Below are 20866 nucleotides of genomic sequence, written 5' to 3'. Positions count from 1 at the left end.
AGAAGAAATAGAAGATTCACATGTGTTTAATATATATAAAGCAAGGAAAGGACAGTCCCAGATTCAAGAGCAGTATTCTGTACAATACATATGGTGGGGCTGAGGGGCAAGGGGAAGAGGCCATAGAACCCACACCCGAACATGTACAAAAATAACTTACACAACGACCCCCACCAGCAAGGATGATGGAGCTCTCCCCAGCCCCCAGGGCTGGGGGGCATATTCTAGAAAACGGCATGAGGGGAGCTAACCAGTGCAAGCCAAGGTGCTGTGGGGGTGAGAAGGGGTGCCAGTCCGGAGGGGAGGAAGTCCTACGAGGAGGCCTTGAGACGGTTGGCGGCCGAGCGGGAGCTCAGCAGCTTGTCCACCATGGTGCGGGCATAGCGGAGCCGGCTGGCCAGCTCCTTGGAGCAGCCGTATTCCTCCAGCAGGCTCAGGCGGTATGTGCGGAAGTCCCTCCTCTCGTCGATGTAGGTCACGGCTGCCATCAGTGGGCACAGGATGAGTTTGGTATGGTCCTAGGAGGGGAGACAGAATTACCAGTGGCCTGAAGGCCCCAGCTGCTAGTACAGGCCAGGGAGTAGAGGGGAGACATTCCCACTGACGAGGGGTTCCTGCCCCCACTCCTGCTCTTCCTATTGCCTGATGCCAAGCACAGGTCCCACACCTCCCACTCCCCACCCTACTATGGGGGCCTGTGGACAGGTACAGGTACCTCACCCCGACCCTCCCCACCCCGCTTCACCTGGAAGAAGTTGATCTGCACACAGCCATTGCTGAGGTGCAGGATGATGGCACTGCGGGTGCGAAACCAGGTGCGCAGGTAGGGTAGCCGGGCGAGCTCATCGCCTTCCCGGGGCGTGATGTTGGCCCCCGCCTTCAGCAAGTGTTCACTCATGTAGTTCCGGAAATACTTCAGGAGGGTGATCTGGTTGGAAAAGGAGGGAGGGAGGCCAGAGCTAGAGCCTAACCGCCCTGCACGGGCCTCCCTCTCGGCCGCCCCAGACCACGCGGCCACCAGCCACCGGGTGGCGCTCACCTTCTTCATCAGGGAGTTGGGATGCGAGCTCACGGTGAGGTAGGACTCGGTGCCATCACGCTCTATGTACTGCAGGCTGTCACCGTCATTGTAGAGGATCAGGCGCGTCGAGTCATTGAAGAGCACCCCCACGCTGTTGTCACATAGCTGGTACCCTGGTGGGTGGAGGGAGACCTCAGGAAGGGGGAGAAGGGAGCGGGGCGGGGCACTAGTGAGAGGCCTGGGATGGAGACAGGAGACTGCTGACAGCAGAGGACCAAGGAGCCAAAAAAGGCAAGAACCTGGAACAGCTCAAAGGGGCACCTGGCTATACCCGAGCCACCGCCCATTCTGAAAGCAACCTACCGAGGCCGTACTTGTCCGAATAGTCCACCCACTTGCTGACCCAGAAGATGGGGATGCAGGCAGGATCCTCAGCCTCCTCTGTGACAGAAACAGACAGATGGTTGGTCAGCACCCACATCTTCCCCTCCATCCCACTTATGTGGCCCATGCCAGGGAAGACTGCTGGGCATCCCACCCAGGCTCTTTCAAGAGTCCTGAGGCCCCAGAGAAGAGCCAAGCAGGGCCTGTGCCACCACCAAGCCCTGGCAAGCAGCGGGACAGAAAAGTTCCAGTTTCATTCATTCATTCATTCCGTCCATCCATGCATCAAAGGCCTACCCTGTGCCAGGCACTGTCACAGGTGCAGTGAGCAGTGGCATAAAACCCAGCCTTCAAGGAACTTACATTCTTGTTATAGGGACAGAGGTTGATCAACAAAAATATGGACAAAATAAGTTATTTCTATCATGACGAGAGTTAGTGGCTAATGGATTATCTAATTATTTGGTTCTGAGTTATTAAGAAATTATCGGAATATATACAATTCCAAATATATCCAAATGTTATGTTCGGGGAGCCTGCGTGTCTGTTTGTTATATGTCTGACTTCGGCTCAGGTCATGATCTCAGGTTCACGGGGTCAAGCCCTGTGTAGGGCTCAGTGGGGAGCCTGCTTCTCCCTCTCCCCCTGCTTGTGCTCTCTCAAATAAATAAAATCTTTTTAAAAAAACTGTTGTGTTTAGTGCATGTGATAATCCCTTATTTAAATACAAGGGAGTAAGAAGTGCTCAGAGTTGGGGGCCAGGGAAAAGCTCATGGAGGGGACACTGGGGCAGACATCTGAAGGAGGCAAGTATGAGCCTTGCATATATGTGGAGGGAGTACATTCCAGAAGAAGGGAACAGCAAGAGCCCTGAGTCTCTTGAAGACTAAGCAGAAATCCCCCGGACAGCTGAAGGAGCATGTACAGATGTATAAGATACCACATGGAGGGGCTAGAAGATGGGGCACTTGCAGAGGTAGAACACATGAATCAGAAAAAGATAGGCGGGGCCTTGAGTGTCAGGCTAACCCATTTGGATTTTAATCTATAGAAAAGCGGGGAAGTAACGGTATTATGGAGACGGGGCCTGGACAAGCCCCAGACACTCTGCGGCGGCGACTTCCCCGCCCTCTCCAGGTGCACAGGCAACCCCATCCCCAGGCCCCTACCATGCCCTACCTTGCCTCACCAGCCCCCGCTCTGAGGGCTTGGATGCATTGACGCTGTGTAGCTGCTGTAGCATATCGCCCAGGTGGCAGTCAACCACCTCATTGGTCTCCCGGACTCCTGGCTCCTCTTTTTCCCGGGGCCGCTCAGGCATGGGGTTCTCCGTGCCTGTGAAGAAGATGATGCGTAGTCATTAGCTGGGCACAAAGGCAGCAGGTGGGAGGGGAAAGGGACCCTCTGCCATAGCAGGTACTCTCGCCAGAGAAAAATTATTATTAGCTGCCATTGCTTTGGGTCAACTGAGTCAGTGCTGGGTTACAGAGCAGCGGCTGCCACACTCATGTGACAGGAGCCTGGTACTCATACCTCTAGGGCCAAGTCAAGCCCTTAAGGAAGGTTTCATGGTCACACACACCAAAGAGCTTCAGATGCTCTGGCCTCTGCCCCCATACTGGGCCCTCCAGGATACCACCAGTCACTCTGGGAGACGGTGTGAAGGCACCACCAGCTCGGAGCTGCCCAGCCAAAAATTAAAACCCAGGAAAACAGGAGGGCTCGGTTAATCGTACACAGCTCATCAACAAAACGGCTTAAGCAGGCACTTGTCGAAAACATGAGAGTTGTTCTTCCACCGCCAAGTTTTATACAAACGCCCAAGAGTCTGAAAAGATACACTCTCAGACTTCTTCATTGGTTATATTTCGGTTAGAAAAGCCCAGATTTTTTATTGTCTTTGTGCTCTGATGTTTCTTTCTCCACCAACACATGTGAGTTCTCCTTGTAGAATACGGCTTTTGTCTTATAATATTTTTAAGATCGGAGTTTTCAATTTAGAAATACTATGCTGTGGCAAGAACTGAATTGTGAAATAATAATATATTTGGGACTTGCTTTAAAAACCCCAGCAAAGGAGGGTGCCTATATGGCTATCAGCTAAGCATCTGCCTTTGGCTCTGGTGTTGATCTCAGGGTCCTGGGATGGAGCCCTGCATCGGGCTCTCTGCTCAGCAGGGGAGTCTGCCTCCCCCCTTCTCTCTGCCTGCCTCTCTGCCTACTTGTGATCTCTGTCGGTCAAATAAATGAATAAATAAATAAATATCTTTAAAAATAAAATGACAATATTTTATACATTATAGGCCAAAGAATAAATCCATGAGTACATGTTGATACAAGTAACGGAATAAATACTTGAGAGAGAAGCGACAGCTCTTTCTTAGAGAAGAATTCTGATAAATTAACTTAGGAGTGGGGAAGAGAGAGGAATCTCCACTAGAATAACACATTAGCAACTGCCTTAGTGAGATCTAAGGGGATCCACCGAGATCCACCAAGGATACAAGAGTTTGAGGAGAAACAAGATTGTCTCAAAATAGGGGTGCCTGGGTGGCTCAGTGGGTTAAGCGGCTGCCTTCGGCTCAGGTCATGATCTCAGGGTCCTGGGATCCCGCATCGGGCTCTCTGCTCAGCAGGGGCCTGCTTCCCTTCCTCTCTCTCTGCCTGCCTCTCTGCCTACTTGTGATCTCTCTCTGTCAAAAAAAAAAAAAAAAAAAGATTGTCTCAAAATAGCACAAGCAAGGTATTTGATTAGTTACAAAGGGAAAAATTGGAACTCTGAATCAGACCCCACTTTAACCAACAGCTCAAGACTAATATTACCAATAAAAAGAAATGGCAAAAATAAAGAAAAAAGGAATCCTTAACGGTTTAATTACAAAAAAACCCAAAAAACAAAAAACCAAAACAGTATTATATTACAACAGAAACAAATGAATTTATATGTTAAATTGGTGCTATATACACACAGAGGAAAAAAGGTATTTCAAATAACCTTTTTAAAAGCACTAAATACCCTTAGTGAAATATTCTAAAGACAAATGGACTTGAACAAGTTAAAACATCACTTGAAAAGAAAAATAGTAAGAGGAACTAGTTTACAGATGTTGAAAAATATATGCATGTTAGTATAAGGAAACAAGATTGTCAGTTGAAATACAAGAATAAAATCAAAGAAATAAAAATCTTAATATTGTATTTGAACTGGACACTCATAAATTACAAAAAGTAGTAACTCCACAATAGACAAAACAAGACTGTACCAGTGTTAAGTTTCTTGAACTTGCTGTGTCATGTGCTACGATTATGTGAAAGAATCTTTGTTTTTAGAAAAAATACACTGAAGTATTAAGTGGTCAAGGGCAGGACATATACAACTTACTTTTAAGTGGTTAGGGAAAAAACTGGGTGTATATACACACAAATGCACATACACACTTATAATTTATATATATATGCTAAAGAGAGAAAGGTAAAGTTTAGAAAAATATTAATTGGTGGAGAAAAGGGAGCTTTTGTCTATTCTTCCACCTTTACATAATCTGACTGTTGAATGTGGTGGGGGGGTCCACTGCATTGTGCCCTACATATATATTTGAAATTTTCCATATTTATTTTCAATGAGCCATCATTGTGTGATGTTAGGAATTTTTTAAATGCTAAGAGTTTGTCAGGTGTGGCATTCAGTCCACTTGCCTTTTTCTAGGGGACAGGTCTGATCCAGCCATGGTTAAAGTCTGTCTTTCCCCACTAGGGCCCACCCAGGGGCAGGGCAGTTTGCCCTGAGTGGGGTGGGAGCTGTGGATTCAAGGATAGGGGCGGGTCCTACACATGCCTGGGCTCTGGGGGCCACCTACCCACACAGGTAAAGCCTAGGCTCTCTCTGGGGGCCTACTGTTTTACCTTTATTGAGGACTGTGAGAGGTTTCCGGCTGTTGGGGTCCAAACTGCTGGGAGCAATGGAAAACCGGGGTGCAATTGTGAGACAGGTGATGGGGAGTCGGGCAGGGATGTAGCCGGAAGTAAAGAACTCGTCATTGAGCAGCTCATGAATGGTGGGGCGGGCAGTAGGATCTGTCTGAAGCATCTTCTGGATGAGGGAGGCGGCCACAGGGTTGACATGCTAGAGCAGAGAGGGAGCGCCGTGAGTGGGACATAATGGGGAACCCGAGTGCAGTGCTGTCATAGGCACCGCAGCCCCTGGCTCACATACACCATGTTCAATGGCCATAAATCTGCCCTGTTTCCCAAACTGGCTTTACTGAGTTGACAAATGTCAATCCAAGCTGTGAGAATGATCACTTCTCTTTTTTTGAGCCTCAAGAGTCATCGGATTTCCCTTGAATTTATTCCAGAGCAACTTAACTTGTTCACCACTAGGGTAGCACTTGAGAACATAGGTTGTGGGGTCTTAAAGACTTGATTAGCTCCCAGTACTCTCCCTAGTACTGTCCCTGATAGCAGCTATGGCAAGTAACCTGACGTGCTCAGAACTTTGTGTCTTCATCTGGAAAGTAAGGACATAGCAACAAGCCTAGAGTCCTACTAGGATTCGATGGGAGATAACCCAGCACAGGTCAAAGGCATAGTAACAGCCTAGCACTAGCTTACACTTACTATGTGCCAGGACAGTGTTCCAAGCTGTCATGTGTATTAACTTGCTTACCCTTCACAAAAACACCTAAAGGGGCAGAGGTCTCTATTACCATCTCTCTTTTGCAGAGAAAGAAATGGAGCACAGAGGGGTTAAATGCCTTTCTAAGAAAAAAGTGGTGAAGTCAGCACCCACTCCAAACCCTCGAGGGTCTGTCCATCTGAGAGTTAAATGACCCTTTGTGAGAGATTTTGTCTGTCCTTATGCAGACGGGGCCCTTGACTTCATAGGATTCAAGGCTACCAAACTGGAAAGCAGCCACGTGTCAGGTTTCTGCACAAACAGGCTATTCCTTTCAATGCACTGACGCCGGTGGTTGTGAAAATGCACATCACTTTGGATTTGGGGTGGTTCAGGATTCTCTGAGTGCTTACTGTATACAAGGTACCCTGTGAGTCGCTCCCTTTTATAAATGGAAACTAGAGTTCAAAAGATTCAGGCCACTTGCCCAGTTATCTGGCTACTATGTGGCAGAGCCCAGTTAAATCAAGGTCCATTCCCTGAGGTTAAGCAGCACTTCTGTGTCTGCCTCCCGTTCCCTCCCCATTTTTTTTTCTCTTTCCACATCTTTTGGATTATCTACCCAACCTCTGAGAATCTATAAACTCTCTCCCCTTAGAAAAAATGCTTCTGTGCACACATGTCAAGCTCTGTATGTTTTAGTCAGAACTCTGTGGCTATCCTAGGGGTAGGGGTGACCTAGCTCTGTCCCCGGGATATGGCTCGGCTCAATAAACAGCTTTTGAGGGGAAAACCCCCCAAAACAAAATATATTTAAACTTTAAAAAAAAGTGTTTTAGTCACCTTGGGAATACTGTAGTCATTCTTCTTGATCCGGAGGTAGGTCTCTTTGAGGCAAGAGGTCTCAAAAGGTGGTTTGCCCACTAACAATGTATACCTGTAAGCACAAGGGGGCGGATTTGGCTCAAGGCTCCCAACCAAAACCTACCTGCCGGAGGAATCATCTCAGGGTGGGATCTGGAAACTCTGACTTTGGGGTCCTTGATGGTAGTCATCAAGTCCACAGGAGCCAGGGCATGGGTGGGGCTGAGCCCTCAGAAGAAGACAGGTGACAGCAGGTGACAGCCAGTAGTGACTTTCCAGCTGGAGCCTGTAGGAATCCAGGGCCCCAGAGGCTGCAGGCCAGTATAAAACAGGTCCCAGTGTGCAGGCTACCTGCCCTTATAGAGGCAGCCCCACCTGGATGGCTCTGCACTCAAGGCATGACGTTTTCATTTGAAAAACTCTACTGCAAAGATCTGGAAGCCACTGCTACAACTCACTTTTAGTTCTCCAGTACCTCAGCCAATAACAACAACAAAAGAGAACACTCAAAAAGGCCCAACCCTCGGCCCACCACCCACCTGCTTCAGGAGGCCTTGATCAAGACTTTACTGTGCATGGAAATCACCTAGGGATTTTGTTAAAATCCAGATTCTGAGCCAGTCAGTAGCCTGCGTCCTGAGATTCTGCATTTCTAACAAGTTTCTGGGCAATGCTGCTGCTCTGTGGACCACACTTTGAGCAGCAAGGGCCTAGAGCAGGTTTGTGGAGGTCCCCCCAGCCCCACAGCCCAGGCCACTGCAAGAATCCCACAGGATACACCAGTGACAAGAAAAGATATGGAAATCAGGCTTTGTTTTTGGGCAATCTGTTCTCTGGAGCAGCCTCTCCATAGGCAGAAAGGTCCGAAGGATAAAGTCAGCCAGGTAAGATGTCCAAAAGGGCCAGGTGGGTCTGAACACAACTCCCAACTTACATGATACACCCAATGGACCACACGTCCACCTCGAAACTGTGCCCTTTCTTGCTCAGCACCTCAGGAGCTATGTAATTGGGAGTCCCGCACAAGGTCTTCTTGCGTTCCCCGTCATATTCCACTTTGGTTGCCAGTCCAAAATCCCCTGGGACAGAGGGAGGAAGAGGGGGTATTCAGTTGCTAGCCTGTCCTCTGCCAATGCAGAAAGCTGGTACAGGTGTGACTGTCAAGAACCAGGGTCATTTGATCCCTCCAGTTCCTACTCCTCATAGGCAGCAAAGCTTGTCCTGGATTCTTCCCACCATGCTGGCCCAGGGCAGTGCCCCTCCGTGGCCCTCCCCTTAGAAAGGAGGGCCACATTTCTAAAAGGGAACAGATGGAAATGGCACTCCTCAAATGCCCTCAAGGAATCAAGCAAGTAAAGGTCAGCACTGCTATTTGGCAAGTTTGTGAGTTAAGAGCAGGGAGAGTTGGGGGCTGTGGCAAATCTGAGGGAGCCTAAGGTGAACAGCAGCTTTTTAGCCCAGCAAAGAGTTGCGTGGGGGGATATAGTCTCAGAACTGCAGGGGCTTCCAGTTGTTTAAAGAGAGTTCCAAATCTTAATTTTTATAACAAGCATCCCAATTTATGTCAACGGAAACGAATTCAAATTCTTTTAAAAAGTACTGTGTAGGAGCACTAAAAAAATGCATCTGCAGGATACAGGCTTGGGCTCGGTTTTAAATTTCTGTGCTAAAGAGAGGATTCTAGAGGCCATCAACAGCCCAGAATTCTTCCTCCCTCCTTTGTCTCCTTCCTATTTCTTCTCCCAGCCTCCTCATTTCGGCTTCTGGGGGTGTCAAGCACCCCTGCAGGCCCAGCACTCACCTATTTTCACCTCCAGATCCTCATTCAGGAAAAGGTTGCCCAGCTTGAGGTCCCGGTGAATAACCCGGTTTCGGTGCAGGTACTGGCAGCCAAGGACAATCTGCCGAAGGTAGTAGCGGGCTTCGGGCTCGGTCAGTGCTTTCCTCCGTTTGTGCAGCTCCAGGAGAGACTGAGTGGGGGAAGGAGAGGAGTAATGGGGAGCCGGTACCAAGGCACAGAAGGAAGGGCTTGTCATTAAAGCAGCCCAGGAGACCCCCCACCCTCCAGGAGAGCTAGGAGCTGTTTTCTCCCTAAGAATGGCCTCTACCGCTCATAGCACCCCTTCTCCCACTAGCTGCCTCCCAACCCTCCCACCTGGAGCACCTCTTTCGGCCGCGCTCCCCTCCCGGAAGCTCGGAGGCCACAGTATCCCTCTCTAAGCCTTTGTGCCGCAGGAGATCCCTCTCCAGCCGCCTGTCTTTCCGGAAGCTCCGAAGCCAGCTCCAACCACCCTCTCCCCGACCCAACCCTACCCCGGAAGCTCCCGACTCGCAGCACCCCTTCCCCGGGACTCCTCCCTTAGCAACTCCGGAAGCCCCTGCGTCCAGTACCAGGATTCTCCTCCTACTCGCGCCTCCCCCGCTCCGCTCAACACCTAGGGTCCAGGAGCCTCCTTCTCCACCAGCAACAGTTCTCAGGCACCACTTAACCGGAACCCCCTCCCCTAGCGTCTCCAAGTGCCAAGCACCCTCTCCCCTCTGCTCAAGACCTTTACAACCCCTCGCTCGAGGTTCCCAGCACCTCTTCTCCAGCAGCTCCAAGCTCCCGGAGCCCCCAGCCCTGGCTCCGAGGCAGCGACACTCACCCTCCGGCGGCAGAGCTCCAACACCACGAATACGAAGTCATTGTCTTCGAAAAAGCCGTGGAAGCCTACGATGTGCTGGTGGGCGAGGCTGCGGTGAATGGATATCTCCATGGACATCTTCTCCTTCTGGTGCGGCTTGAGCAGCAGAGACTTAGGCACGATCTTGCCCGCGAACACCTCCTTAGTGTCAGCGTCCGAGATTTCGAAGCACTTAGCAAAGCCTCCCTTCCCCAGAAAGCGTCCCCGCAGGTAGCGCCGCCGGCTGCGCGGGTCCACTAGGACCTCCGGGATCTCTTTCGCCGGCGGAGCAGCCGCCGGGGCCCCGGGAGCTGCACCTCCGGGACCCCCGGCTTTCCCTGGGTCCGCTGGTGCCCGCGCCAGCTTCCCTGCAGTTGCCGCCGCACTCATGCTCCCGGAGTTGCTCCACGGACCTAGCAGGGTCTGGGTAGAGGCTTGGCACCGCTTCGCTCCTCCTCGAATTCAAACGCGGCGCCGGGAACGTTACAAGAGCCTGCGCGCCACTGATTGGCCGCGGGGATTTAAAATCCAAACCCGCCCGCCGCGCGGCACGATGGGAGCGCTCTACACCGCGGCCTCCTTTAAACCCGTACCCTGCCCGGGTGGCTTGGGGAGAGAAGCTTGATTGACAGGGACTCGTGCACAGCCGACACGTGGGAAGCCTGGGAAACCGTACCCAGCGTGCGGATGCCGAGATCGGCCGGAGGAGATCAGGGAGTTCAGAGTTTCTTCCTTTCTCCGCGGCCGGGAAAGGTCCTGCAGTTCCCATGTACCTCCTCCAGGAAGCTTTCCCCAATACCTTCCTCCACCCCCACCCCCACCCCGCCTTCTAGACTATAAACTCTTGAGAATAGAGATCTGTCAGGGCACCCTCAGGCAGCCGCCTCCGAGACAGCTGAGCTGTCCTCAGCAATGTTCCGAGACACCCCAATAAGCTAAAATCCAAGTAAAAACACGGAGCTTGCCAGGCTGATGCACTTTCGTGGCACGGTCCCTACCTCCAGAGTACCAGCTGCTCCTAAGTCCCTCCAGAATATAGAGCAACTCCACTCAAGCATATATAGTTCAGGGACCACCAGCATTACCATCACCTGGGAACTTGTTAGAAAGAAAATTTCAGGCCTTACCGCAGACCTCCTGACTCAGGAGTCTGCCTTTAAATGTGACTGCCAGGTGATTCCCACACATTCTGAAGTTCCAGAGGCACAGCACAGTACCAGGGCCCCCCACGATGCAAGAAAGTTGTCTGGCTTACTCACTGCTGTATTTCCCAGGGCATAAAACAGTGGACCCTCAAGTCTCTGGTGAGAGGAAGGATGGCTGGTTGGCAGAATGCCCAGCAAACTGGCAGGCCAAGGCCATACAGCTTGCAGGGGTGTGTTTTGTTTGGCCTCCCACTATTGAAAAATTGGATTCATTTACAGCACTTAAAAATCAAGAGAGCTCACATAGAAATTCAGATTTGTGTTTTTTCCTTATAAAAACTAGAAGGTCTCACTGCTCTATGTCTACCTATTTTCCCAGTTTGTGATAGTGCCCAGCTATTTCCCTCTCTGCCCATTTCCCTGACTTCCCAAAGTACTGGAATGGCAGACCTGGAACAGCAAAAAGCCCAAGTTCAAAGCCCTTTTTCTGTGCACCCTTGTACCCTATGATGTCTCGGGTAGAGTGGACCAAGTATCAACCATAGTCTAAGTATCTCTTTACCTGCCTCCCAGTAAACTGAGAGGTGAGGATGACATCTTTCCTAGCCCATGTCCCAAGCTCCCAGAGCAATGCCTAGTAAAAAGGAGTAACTGAAATGTTTGCTGAATAAAAGGAAGTTTTTTTTTAAAAAAGTTATTATTTTTTTATCCTTGTGGTGGGTAATCTTTTTATTGAAGTTTAAAATACGTAGAGAAAAAGTTTACATAACTGTACAGCTCAATGAATTTTCACAACTTGAACCCACCCCACGTAAACAACACCCAAAATGAGGAAGAGAACACTACCAACACCCAGAAGTCCCCCATGTGCCCTGTTTTGGGAGCCCCCAAAACCAGCCCACAGTTTGATGACTACTTAGGAGACTCACAGGACTCAGCATAGAGTCTTACTGTCATCAGGCTATAATTTATGACAGCGAAAGGCTACCAGGCAAAATCAGCAAAGGGAAAAGGTACAGAGAACAAAGTGCGGAGGAAACCGGGCGCAAACTTCCCAGAGCCCTCTCCCAGTGGAGTCACACAGGACACACTTAATTCCTCCAGCAGTGAGTTACGATAACAAGTGTGAAATGTTATTTGCCACGGAAGCTCCTTAGAGACTCAGTACCCAGGGCTTTTACTAGGGGCTGGTCAAGTAGGCACCCTCTGTCTAGCACATAACGAAATTCTGGATTCCCGGAAGGAAAGCAGGTATTCAGCATAAACCATATTGTTTTACACAGTTCAGGCACAGGGAGCCACTCATATCATTCAGGGAGTGTTGAGAACCCTCTCCACATCCAATTATCCAGGTGTCAGCAAAGGGTCAGCCTTGCAGACAAGGAGAGCAGTGTCAGGCCTACTCTATTAACTCTCTTCTGTACCGGCCTCCACCTAGGCTGTTGGCTCAGGCTTCGATACAGCAAATTTATTATTGGTAGGACCCTATGCAAAAGGATAAGACCAACCTGCAGTACACAGATCTCAGTTATGCTCCGTAGGGGTCCCGTGTTTAGCCAGTTAAAATAAATCCCATTAACAATACAAGTCTATTTTAGATATGGTATAAGTGAACTATACCTCAAATTTAAAAACAAACAAACAAACAAACACAGTCTATCTTAGAAAGCCAAGTGGCTTCCTCCAAACTTCTGTATGATTCATTTCTACCTGGCCCGAGGTACCAATTCAAGTCCAGCACAGCTGGTACGTTCAAGCCTTCCAGGACTGAGGCAGTGTGGCAAGAGGGCACAAAGACAGAAGTACAATCCCAGAGGGCAGAAGGTCCCCCGGGAAATGAGTTTGCAATGTTAGGGTACCTCAAGCAGGACATATGTTAGGCAGTGGAGGTTAACAGGGCCCCCATGTAAGCCTCCTGCCATGTGGCCTCCTGCCCGGGAGTTTCCAGTCCAATCTGAAAGATCCAACCAGCCCTTGGTTCTGCTTGTCCATGATACAAGTTTATGCATCTCGTGAGTGTCCGTTGCGTGTGGAAAGTGCAGGAGCCCGGGCCTCTCAGTCAGCGGTGCCAGCTGTGAGCACAGGCTTGGCGGTCTGAACTTAAAGCACTCCAGTGCCAGGAAGGTAGCTCTGGAGTCTGATGTCAGGAAGAGCAGAAAGCTTCCAGATAGAGTTCTGAAGAATCAAGATTGTAAATGCCACCCCTGACTTGCCCAAGGCTCCCCAGGTGTCAGGACTTTTCTCTACTGTTACCAAATCTGCAGCCCCGACGTTCAGCAACCCAACAACATTCTTTCAATTACCTCTTCTCCTCCTTCAGGCCTTTTATCTGCAAAGGTATGTATGCAGGAGGCACAAATACATTTTTGCAGATAAACATTTTTATCTCACTTAGCCAGAAAGACAAATCCAGGAATTGGTCGGGATGTGCGCTGAACTGTATCCCTAACCACCCCCTTACCACCAATTCCTATGCTGAAGCCCTCACCCACAGTACCTCAGAATGTGACTGTATTGGGAGACAGGGCTTTCAAAGAGGTGATTCAATTAAAATGGGGTCACTAGGGTGGACCCTCATCTGATCTGACTGGCGTCCTTGTAAGAAGAGAAGATTAGGAGACAACACCGAGGGGCGACTATGGCAGGACACACGAGAAGGTGGCCATCTGCAAGCCAAGGAGAGAAGACTCAAGAGAAATCAAACCTGCCGACACAATGGTCTTGGACTTCTGGCCTTCGGAACCGAGAACACACATTTCTATTATTTAAGCCCCCCCCCCCCCCCCCCAGTCTATGGCATTTTGTGATGGCAGCCCTAGCCGACTAATGAGGATGAAAGCCTGAATTTTCAAAAAATTTCAAAATGGGTTCACAGTACCTCCCGCTCCTTTTATCCAGTGACCAGCCTTGATCAATCCCTCTCTGGAGACAGCTCTATTCAGATAATGAACCGACCTTACCAAGTATGGATGGGGCGGCGAGGCGGCGACAGTGTGTAGTAAGGAAGTAGAATCAGGCTATCAGCCCACTGTGATGAGTTGCAACTAATCTAGAAAGCCGAACACAAGTTAGCGGCAGTGAGACATCCCTGTCAAGAAGGCCCAGAGTCTGAGCTGTCAACAGCAAGTGAAGGGGTCACACTCCCTGTGATGAGCCATCCCCGCAACGTGCAGCTGTTGGCAGGGATCACAAATTAGGATGCGGGTAGCCTCCACATAAGAGCTGACCAGCAGCTTGATCTTTGATGGTCCCGTCAGAGAACAAGCCCTCTTCTGTGGGGATGTGAGTGTGGCCTGATGGTCCAGCCAGCATCCACGATGGAGGTTTTCATTCTTTAGAGTTCCGAAGAAGGGGTCCTAAATCCCAGTGGTCGCAGGATCCGAGCCCAGTTCACAGAGCCTGGGTCTGCTTCCAGGGGAGCACAGCTCCTGCTGGGACTGAAACAGCTACCGGCAACCTGTAACAGTTTTTAGCTTTGTCACGTCCAGACAAAAAGAATCAGGGAATCTGGGATTCCAAGACAGCCAGCTTCTTCTCTTTGGCTTGTTGAAGAAAGACATACTGCAATACACGACAGCCAAGGTCCAGGTCCAAGCGATGAGCAAAGCTTCTGTTTTCTGCTGTCAGTCCTGGAGTCCGAACCGACTTGCACCAAACCACGTGCATCAGACTGGCTAGTCATCAGTCTCCATGCATCAGACACTTGATTTCCACTAGGGCTCACTGGCAATTTAACTGCTTTCCCCAATTTTGAATGTGCACTGCCATCCAGAAATTGCCTCTCTTTGATGTCTTCCCTTCCCGAGGTTCCAACAGACAAAAACCATAGGAAAAATCATCGGTCCTGAAGACTTGTTCTGGTTCCAATACTCAAAGAATTTAAACTCCAACACACCACTCGTAGCCTTTAAAGAGGAGAAAGCCGTATCCCACCAACAACTTCTTGATTTAATTTTCTTTGCATCTCTCTTTGATTGGGATGATCCCTCTAGCATTTATGAAATTGTAACTACATAACATTTTAAATCAGTTTTATCATATTTCCAGATACAGAAGCCACAAAATACAAAGTCATTTTTTAAAACTTCCCTTTTTTTTCTCATTGCAAATTTACTCAAACCCCTAGCAAATTCAGCATTGACAGAACTATAATCACAGGCCTGAAGTGCTCTTTTATGCAGAGGTAGAAATAATGCCCCATAAGATAAGACTTTGAAGCAATGGGCTAAAAGACCACTTAACAACGACTGCATTTATATTTTATTTATTCCATTTAGGAACATTTTTAAAGAAATGATAAAGCATTGAAGAAACTAATTCTTTTCCGATCTTTAACAACTGTTTTCATATACCTTTCTAGTTCCTGTCAACATGGACTTTTGATCAGTACAGCTGCAATAATGCCATATTAATACCCTCTATCTGCAGAGTGTCCGTGAACCCTTACTGAGCCCTTACGGGATACTAGGCATGGAGCTAAAAGCTTTACAGAGATGATCTCCCTGAATCCCCACAATGGCCTTATTCCAATTTTGAAGATGAGGATATGAGCCCTTCTGGATTAGGTTACTGCCCCAGGTCTCATAGGCAGGAGGTGGCAGAGCTGGAATTGCAACTTAACTCTGCCGACTCCAACATGCCCCTCATGCTGCCCGTGGGGGCCTTGTCTGTCTGGCTTGCCACCAATCCCAGACTCATTTGTTCACTCCCTCCCTTCCTACCAAAAAGCAGTATGATGTATATCTTAAACTCATGGACTAGAGAACCCTGGATTCAAACACCAGTTCCTCCCCTTACTAGCTGTATGACCTTGGGCAAATTATTTAACCTCTCTGTGCCTCTACTTCCACATCTATAAAATGGAGAGAATCATCCCCATCTTCTAGGATTCTATGTGGGACATGCCTCTCTCTGAAGGTTCTTGTGAAATGCTTCTGTGAGGACAGCACTTCAAACACACCAGGCACATGGCCATGCCTGCTGTTGTTGCGATTACTGAAAGAAAGAGAAACTGTGCCTATTCCCCAGGAGCTAAGGGTCTCCAAGAGGCCTTGCAGTTCCTGAGTCTCAGGCTTCCTTATTTTCCCCTTCCTCTGGCACTACTGCTTCGGCAGGCTCTCGCTGTTCCTATGCCAAGTCAGAAAGCGTGCCCCATAGACACTAAATGTTAGCTGAATACAGTTGAAGAGGTGTGTTGGTAGGACCAAAAAAGACCAGGGCTGGATGTCCAGGCCCAAAGTCTGAAAGCCAGAGAGGGTGTGGACTCCATTCCTGTCTCCTCTTTTGGATGATTTTCATATGTATGAACCATCTGTGTGATGGCCAACGGACCTGGAGATACAGAACACGCCATCTCCTCTCCTTGGAGAAGCAGAGAAGGCCTGTGCTAACTCTTCTCGCTTCAGAGTCTGGGTCAAAGTGCATTATGAAAAGTAGGTGTGGCTAACCCACCAGCAAAAACTTAAGGACTTAAAAACAAAGGATTAACTGACTGGGCAGCAAGAATCCTCCTCTGAGCCAAGTGCTTTTGGAGGCCCAGGATGTTGGGGGAACTGCATAAAACATGGACTTTGCAGCCAGATAAGACTTGGCTTTGATTCTAGCTCAGTCATTAATGAGCTGTGTGATACTGGGCAAATTTGCTTAACCTCTCTGAAGATCAGTTTCCTCCTCTGTATGATGAGTTGTAAAGATAGTTGATAGTTTTGATAGCTGAGAGGATTAAATGTTTTCTAATAAGTGCTGGGCAACGAAGGGTGATCTCTTATTTGTGGTGGATTGATTATAAATGAACACATGTTCTTAATTTTATTCTAAATTTAAAACTATGTAAGAATGTTGTCCCTTATGCTATGAGGGATTTTACTCAAGTTGTATCACTTCCTAATAATAGTAGTTAATACTACCAGTCATTGAGCGCTTACCCTGAGCCAAGATTCCTGCTTTACACGTATGGACACATTTAAATCTTCATAACAACCCCTACCCATGTTCCCCATTTTATGGATGAGAAATCCAAGGTTCCACAAGAGGAGACAACCTCCCCAAAGTCAGAAGGCTAGTAAATAGCAGGGCCAGATTTTGATGTGCCTGCTTCCAGTGCCCGCCCACACTCTTCACCACTATCACCCAAAAAAAAAAAAGGGCCCCCAGGCCCCCATCAGAGAACACTGTTTCCTTGGCTGACAACTGTTTTGAAATAACCAAGCCATAACACATTGTCTCAACACTGCCATTGTCATTACAGGGGCCTCACAGCTCCATAGAAGCTACCCCCAGGGGACCAGCCAGCTAGATCTGATCACCCAAGGCAACCAACCAGGTCTATTAATGCTAATTTGTCCTGGAAAACGGCTGAGGGCAAGTCAAAACATGTCTGGGGCTCCATGTTCTAGACCCCTCTGGGCTCTCACTGGCTAGATCAATAGACCAAGAAAGGCCTCCCTAACCACCAAGATCTCTTCTTTATAGCTTAGAAACTTCCAAGGATGTATTAAATAGAAGCAATGTTTGTCTGAGACACTTCAAGTCTGTCATCAGCCACATGGGTCAGAGTGACTAAGAAGGGAACTGTGGCCTTGAGCCCTTGAGTGAAATGGCCCATGCAAAAGTGACTAATTCAGAAGCCACTGCAGATCCCAACTGACCACGGAAGCCCTGTGCAACCACATGCAACAGATCAGTCAACAGGAGGCACACCAGTCAGTCATTCAACCTTGTCCCCTGCACCAGGGATCCCACAATGTGAGACTTATCTAGGCTGAGTAGGGACTCAGGGGAGGAGGGGCTCATATCCACATAATCACCCCATTAAGTACGTGCTGGATACCCACAGGCTCACACCTGACTCCTCAGGAGCTCATAGCTGGGTGCGCTCAGACAAGAACACAAGTATACAACTAGAATTTTATCCAGATCTTGACAAAGGTCCCTCCGCAAAGTGCTACTGGGTCCACAGGAAAGAGTCCCAGGCAGAAGAGCATCCTCTAAATGGCTCTTTATTGAACACTCCACTTTAGCTAAGCAACATCCTCTCTGTGCCAGGCTTAGCTACCTCTCATAAGGCACACTGCCCTCCCCCTGCCCCCGACAAGACCAAGGTTAATGAGAGATTGGACAGGTGGTAAGGGTAGGCAGGGAGACTGAAGAAGTGAAGAACACCGGAGGAAAGGAAGAGGCTTGAACTGGACAGCAGGTGATTTTTCCTGCCCATTCTTCTCCTCTTCTGGTAATATCAACCCCCACCCCAACCACCAGGTGCCAGCTCTCAGGCCATGTGGGTATGTGCCTCAGGTCTAGGCAATCAGTGCACTCCGCCTTCCTGGCCACAATGATTACTTGAGGCTGGATACAGCCCAGGTTTGGGCCAATGACAGCCTGGTCCAGGGGTTCTGTCAAGGAAGGGGAGCTCTTGGGGCGCCCTGGTTAAGTTGGTTAAGCGGCTGCCTTTGGCTTGGATTATGATCTCAGGATCTTGGGATTGAGCCCTACATTGGGCTCCCTGCTCACTAGGGAGTCTGCTTCTGCCTCTGACCCTCTCCCTGTTTGTGCTCTCTCAAATAAATAAATAAAGCAACTTTAAGAAAGAAAAAAAAAAGGGAAGGGGAGCTCTTTCTACCAATAACTGGAGCTGCAGGGCCACTCCTGAAGCCTGAGAATGAAGCCAACTCAAAGGGAAGCAGAGTCAAGAGCTGAAGAGACAGATCCCTGATGATGCTGTTGTGAGTCTTGGAATACGGCCTGAAGCCCCATCTGGCCCTGGCCTTATCAGCATCACGAGCCAGTGAAGCCCCTATCCACCCTAAGCCAACTGGAAAGAGTCCCAACCGAGGTTTCTCCCATCAGTCCGCTCTTCTGGGAGTACTGTGAAGACAAAGAGACTTGCTTCTCTGGAGTTTTAAAGGTAATTATCTGGTGACAGATTGTCCCAGCGGTGAGAGCCACCATGGAGACAGGAGTCCAGCTGGTCTTTCCTAGGATACGTAAGACTGTCAACAGCCTTTCTAACAGTATCAGTCTATAATTATAGACTCTTCTACTGTTTGCAGTAGCTATTGTTTCTGCCTTCTAAGCACCTTGCTTTGGTGATGGGCTCTGCTGTATCTCCACCATGGGGGGATGGGGGAGAGCTCATGACCCATATCAGGTTTATTGCAGGGCCTTGGCTTCCGTGATTAATCTAAGAGGGTATGGGACTCACCAGAAGTCACTGAGAACCTTTCTGTGGGACTTTCACAAATTAGAACTGGAGGGAAGAAGCCTTTCTTTCAGGGTCACCAAGCTGGGAGGGTACAAGTCTGGAGCTATCAGCTGCCACGTGCCCCAATGCATGGAGAAAGCCCATTTGCAGCAGGAGAAAAGGAAGCCAATACACAAGCCTGGGAGAGCTTGCTTATTGTCTCCTTATGCTGAATCTTCCCCTCTCCCTTTTATTGTTAGAATCTCCCTCCTCGGGGCACCTGGGTGGCTCAGTGGGTTAAAGCCTCTGCCTTCACCTCAGGTCATGATCCCAGGGTCCTGGCATCGAGCCCCGCATGGGGCTCTCTGCTCAGCGGGGACCCTGCTTCCTCCTCTCTCTCTGCCTGCCTCTCTGCCTACTTGTGATCTCTGTCTGTCAAATAAATAAATAAAATCTTCAAAAAAAAAAAGAATCTCCCTCCTCAGAGTTTTGGCTACCCAGTCCGTGACTAAATTTACAGCTTCCCTTGTACCTAAGTATGGCCATGTGGCAAGATAGGAGGAGCTTGGCTATTTGATGACTTCATGGGGCCCAGCCACCTACTTGCTCTAATAACCTGCCTATTCCTGCACTCTTAGGTGAGAGAGAAGTAATCTTCTAACTTGCTGGAGCCATGGTATTTCCATGCTCTCTTTGTTACAGTGGTCTAGTCCATACCTTTACTAATGTGCAGATGAAAAAGATATAGAAAACAGGGGCACCTGGGTGGCTCAGTCAGTTAAGCATCTGCCTTTAGCTCAGGTCATAATCCCAGGGCCCTGGGATCGAGCCCCTCTTCAGGTTCCTTGCTCAGCCGGGAACCTGCTTCTCCCTCTCCCTCTGCCTGCCACTCCCCATTTGTACTCTCTCTTTCAGTCAAATAAATAAATAAAGTCTTTAAAAATAATAAATAAATAAATAAAATCTTAAAAAGATATATACGATAAAGAGCTATATATGGGGTTTAAATCTCTGGAATTGTTGTTCCTGCAATGGTAACATTATTACCTACAGAGTGCTAGGAGCTCTCTTTGATGTTTACACATAGTAGCTCATTTAATCCGAACCAATTCTGTTGGGGCACTATTGTATTCCCGTTGCACAGTTTAGGACACAAAGCAGAAAGATTAAGTAACTTGTCCAAGGTGCATACTGCACTGCCTCTCAAGCTAGTCTTTTCCATGATTCCTTGTGCAAGCCAATAAAACCCCTTTCTTACTTAAATTGGCTCAAGCTGGATTTCTGACACTTGTAACAAAGCAGTCTAACTGGAATTCTGTCTAACCTAGCTTCCAGATTTCTCTATAGAGTGCCAACCATATGGTACGGAATTTTAAGACACTATTTCTTGACTGCAAGCAAGATAATTCTCCCATGAAACCTGCTCTGATTAGCTTCTTAAACCACAACTGCAGTTTAACAACAGGGCACACTGCAAGGGGACAGTCTTCTCAGAAGGAACTGTCTGTGGCAGACACTGTTGGATAATTCATCCAATATCCACCCCCAACTCCCTTTCCCTTGCCTGCCTGAAAAAGCAAAATACTTTCTCAGTTTTCTGTAAAGTGAGGGTTGGCCAGATGATACAATCCGGGGCAATGAAAGGTATTATAGCGGGGAGGAATTCCAGCATAGTGATTAAAACTACGGCCTGGGGGCACCTGGGTGGCTCGGTGGGTTAAGCTTCTGCCTTCAGCTCAGGTCATGATCTCAGGATCCTGGGAGCCTGCTTCCCCCTCTCTCTCTGCCTGTCTCTCCGCCTACTTGTGATCTCTCTGTCAAATAAATAAATAAAATCTTTAAAAACAAAAAACTACAGGCCGTAGGGGCGCCTAGCTGGCTCAATCGTTTAAGTATTTGCCTTTGGCGAAGGTCACAACCCCAGGGTCCTAGGATAGAGTCCTGAGTCAGGCTCCTTGCTCAGAGGCGAGTCTGCTTCTTCCTCTTCCTCTGCCC

At 48.8% G+C, this 20866-nt stretch overlaps 1 protein-coding gene across 2 annotated transcripts; it reads right to left on the bottom strand.

Moving 5' to 3' along the window:
• Positions 1-62: 62 nt before the first annotated feature.
• On the bottom strand, positions 63-19134 carry PLK1 (polo like kinase 1). Of its 2 annotated transcripts, XM_032326952.1 has the most exons (10): positions 9530-10358; positions 8686-8854; positions 7819-7963; positions 6864-6957; positions 5309-5528; positions 2585-2740; positions 1385-1462; positions 1040-1194; positions 746-928; positions 63-518 (listed from the first exon to the last, which is right to left on the bottom strand). In XM_032326952.1, the coding sequence occupies exons 1-10, from the start codon at positions 9935-9937 to the stop codon at positions 312-314; spliced, it is 1815 nt and encodes a 604-aa protein (XP_032182843.1). In that variant the 5' UTR covers positions 9938-10358; the 3' UTR covers positions 63-311. The 2 variants fall into 2 exon arrangements, with proteins under 2 accessions (XP_032182843.1, XP_032182842.1); XM_032326951.1 differs by having other exon boundaries at positions 746-1194; positions 9530-19134.
• Between the last annotated feature and the right edge of the window lie 1732 nt (positions 19135-20866).

Source organism: Mustela erminea, chromosome 20 (genome assembly GCF_009829155.1).
Source record: "Mustela erminea isolate mMusErm1 chromosome 20, mMusErm1.Pri, whole genome shotgun sequence".
NCBI lineage: Eukaryota > Metazoa > Chordata > Mammalia > Carnivora > Mustelidae > Mustela > Mustela erminea.
The sequence above is the reverse complement of the archived record's forward strand: the minus strand, read 5'-3'. Positions and strand labels throughout refer to the sequence as shown.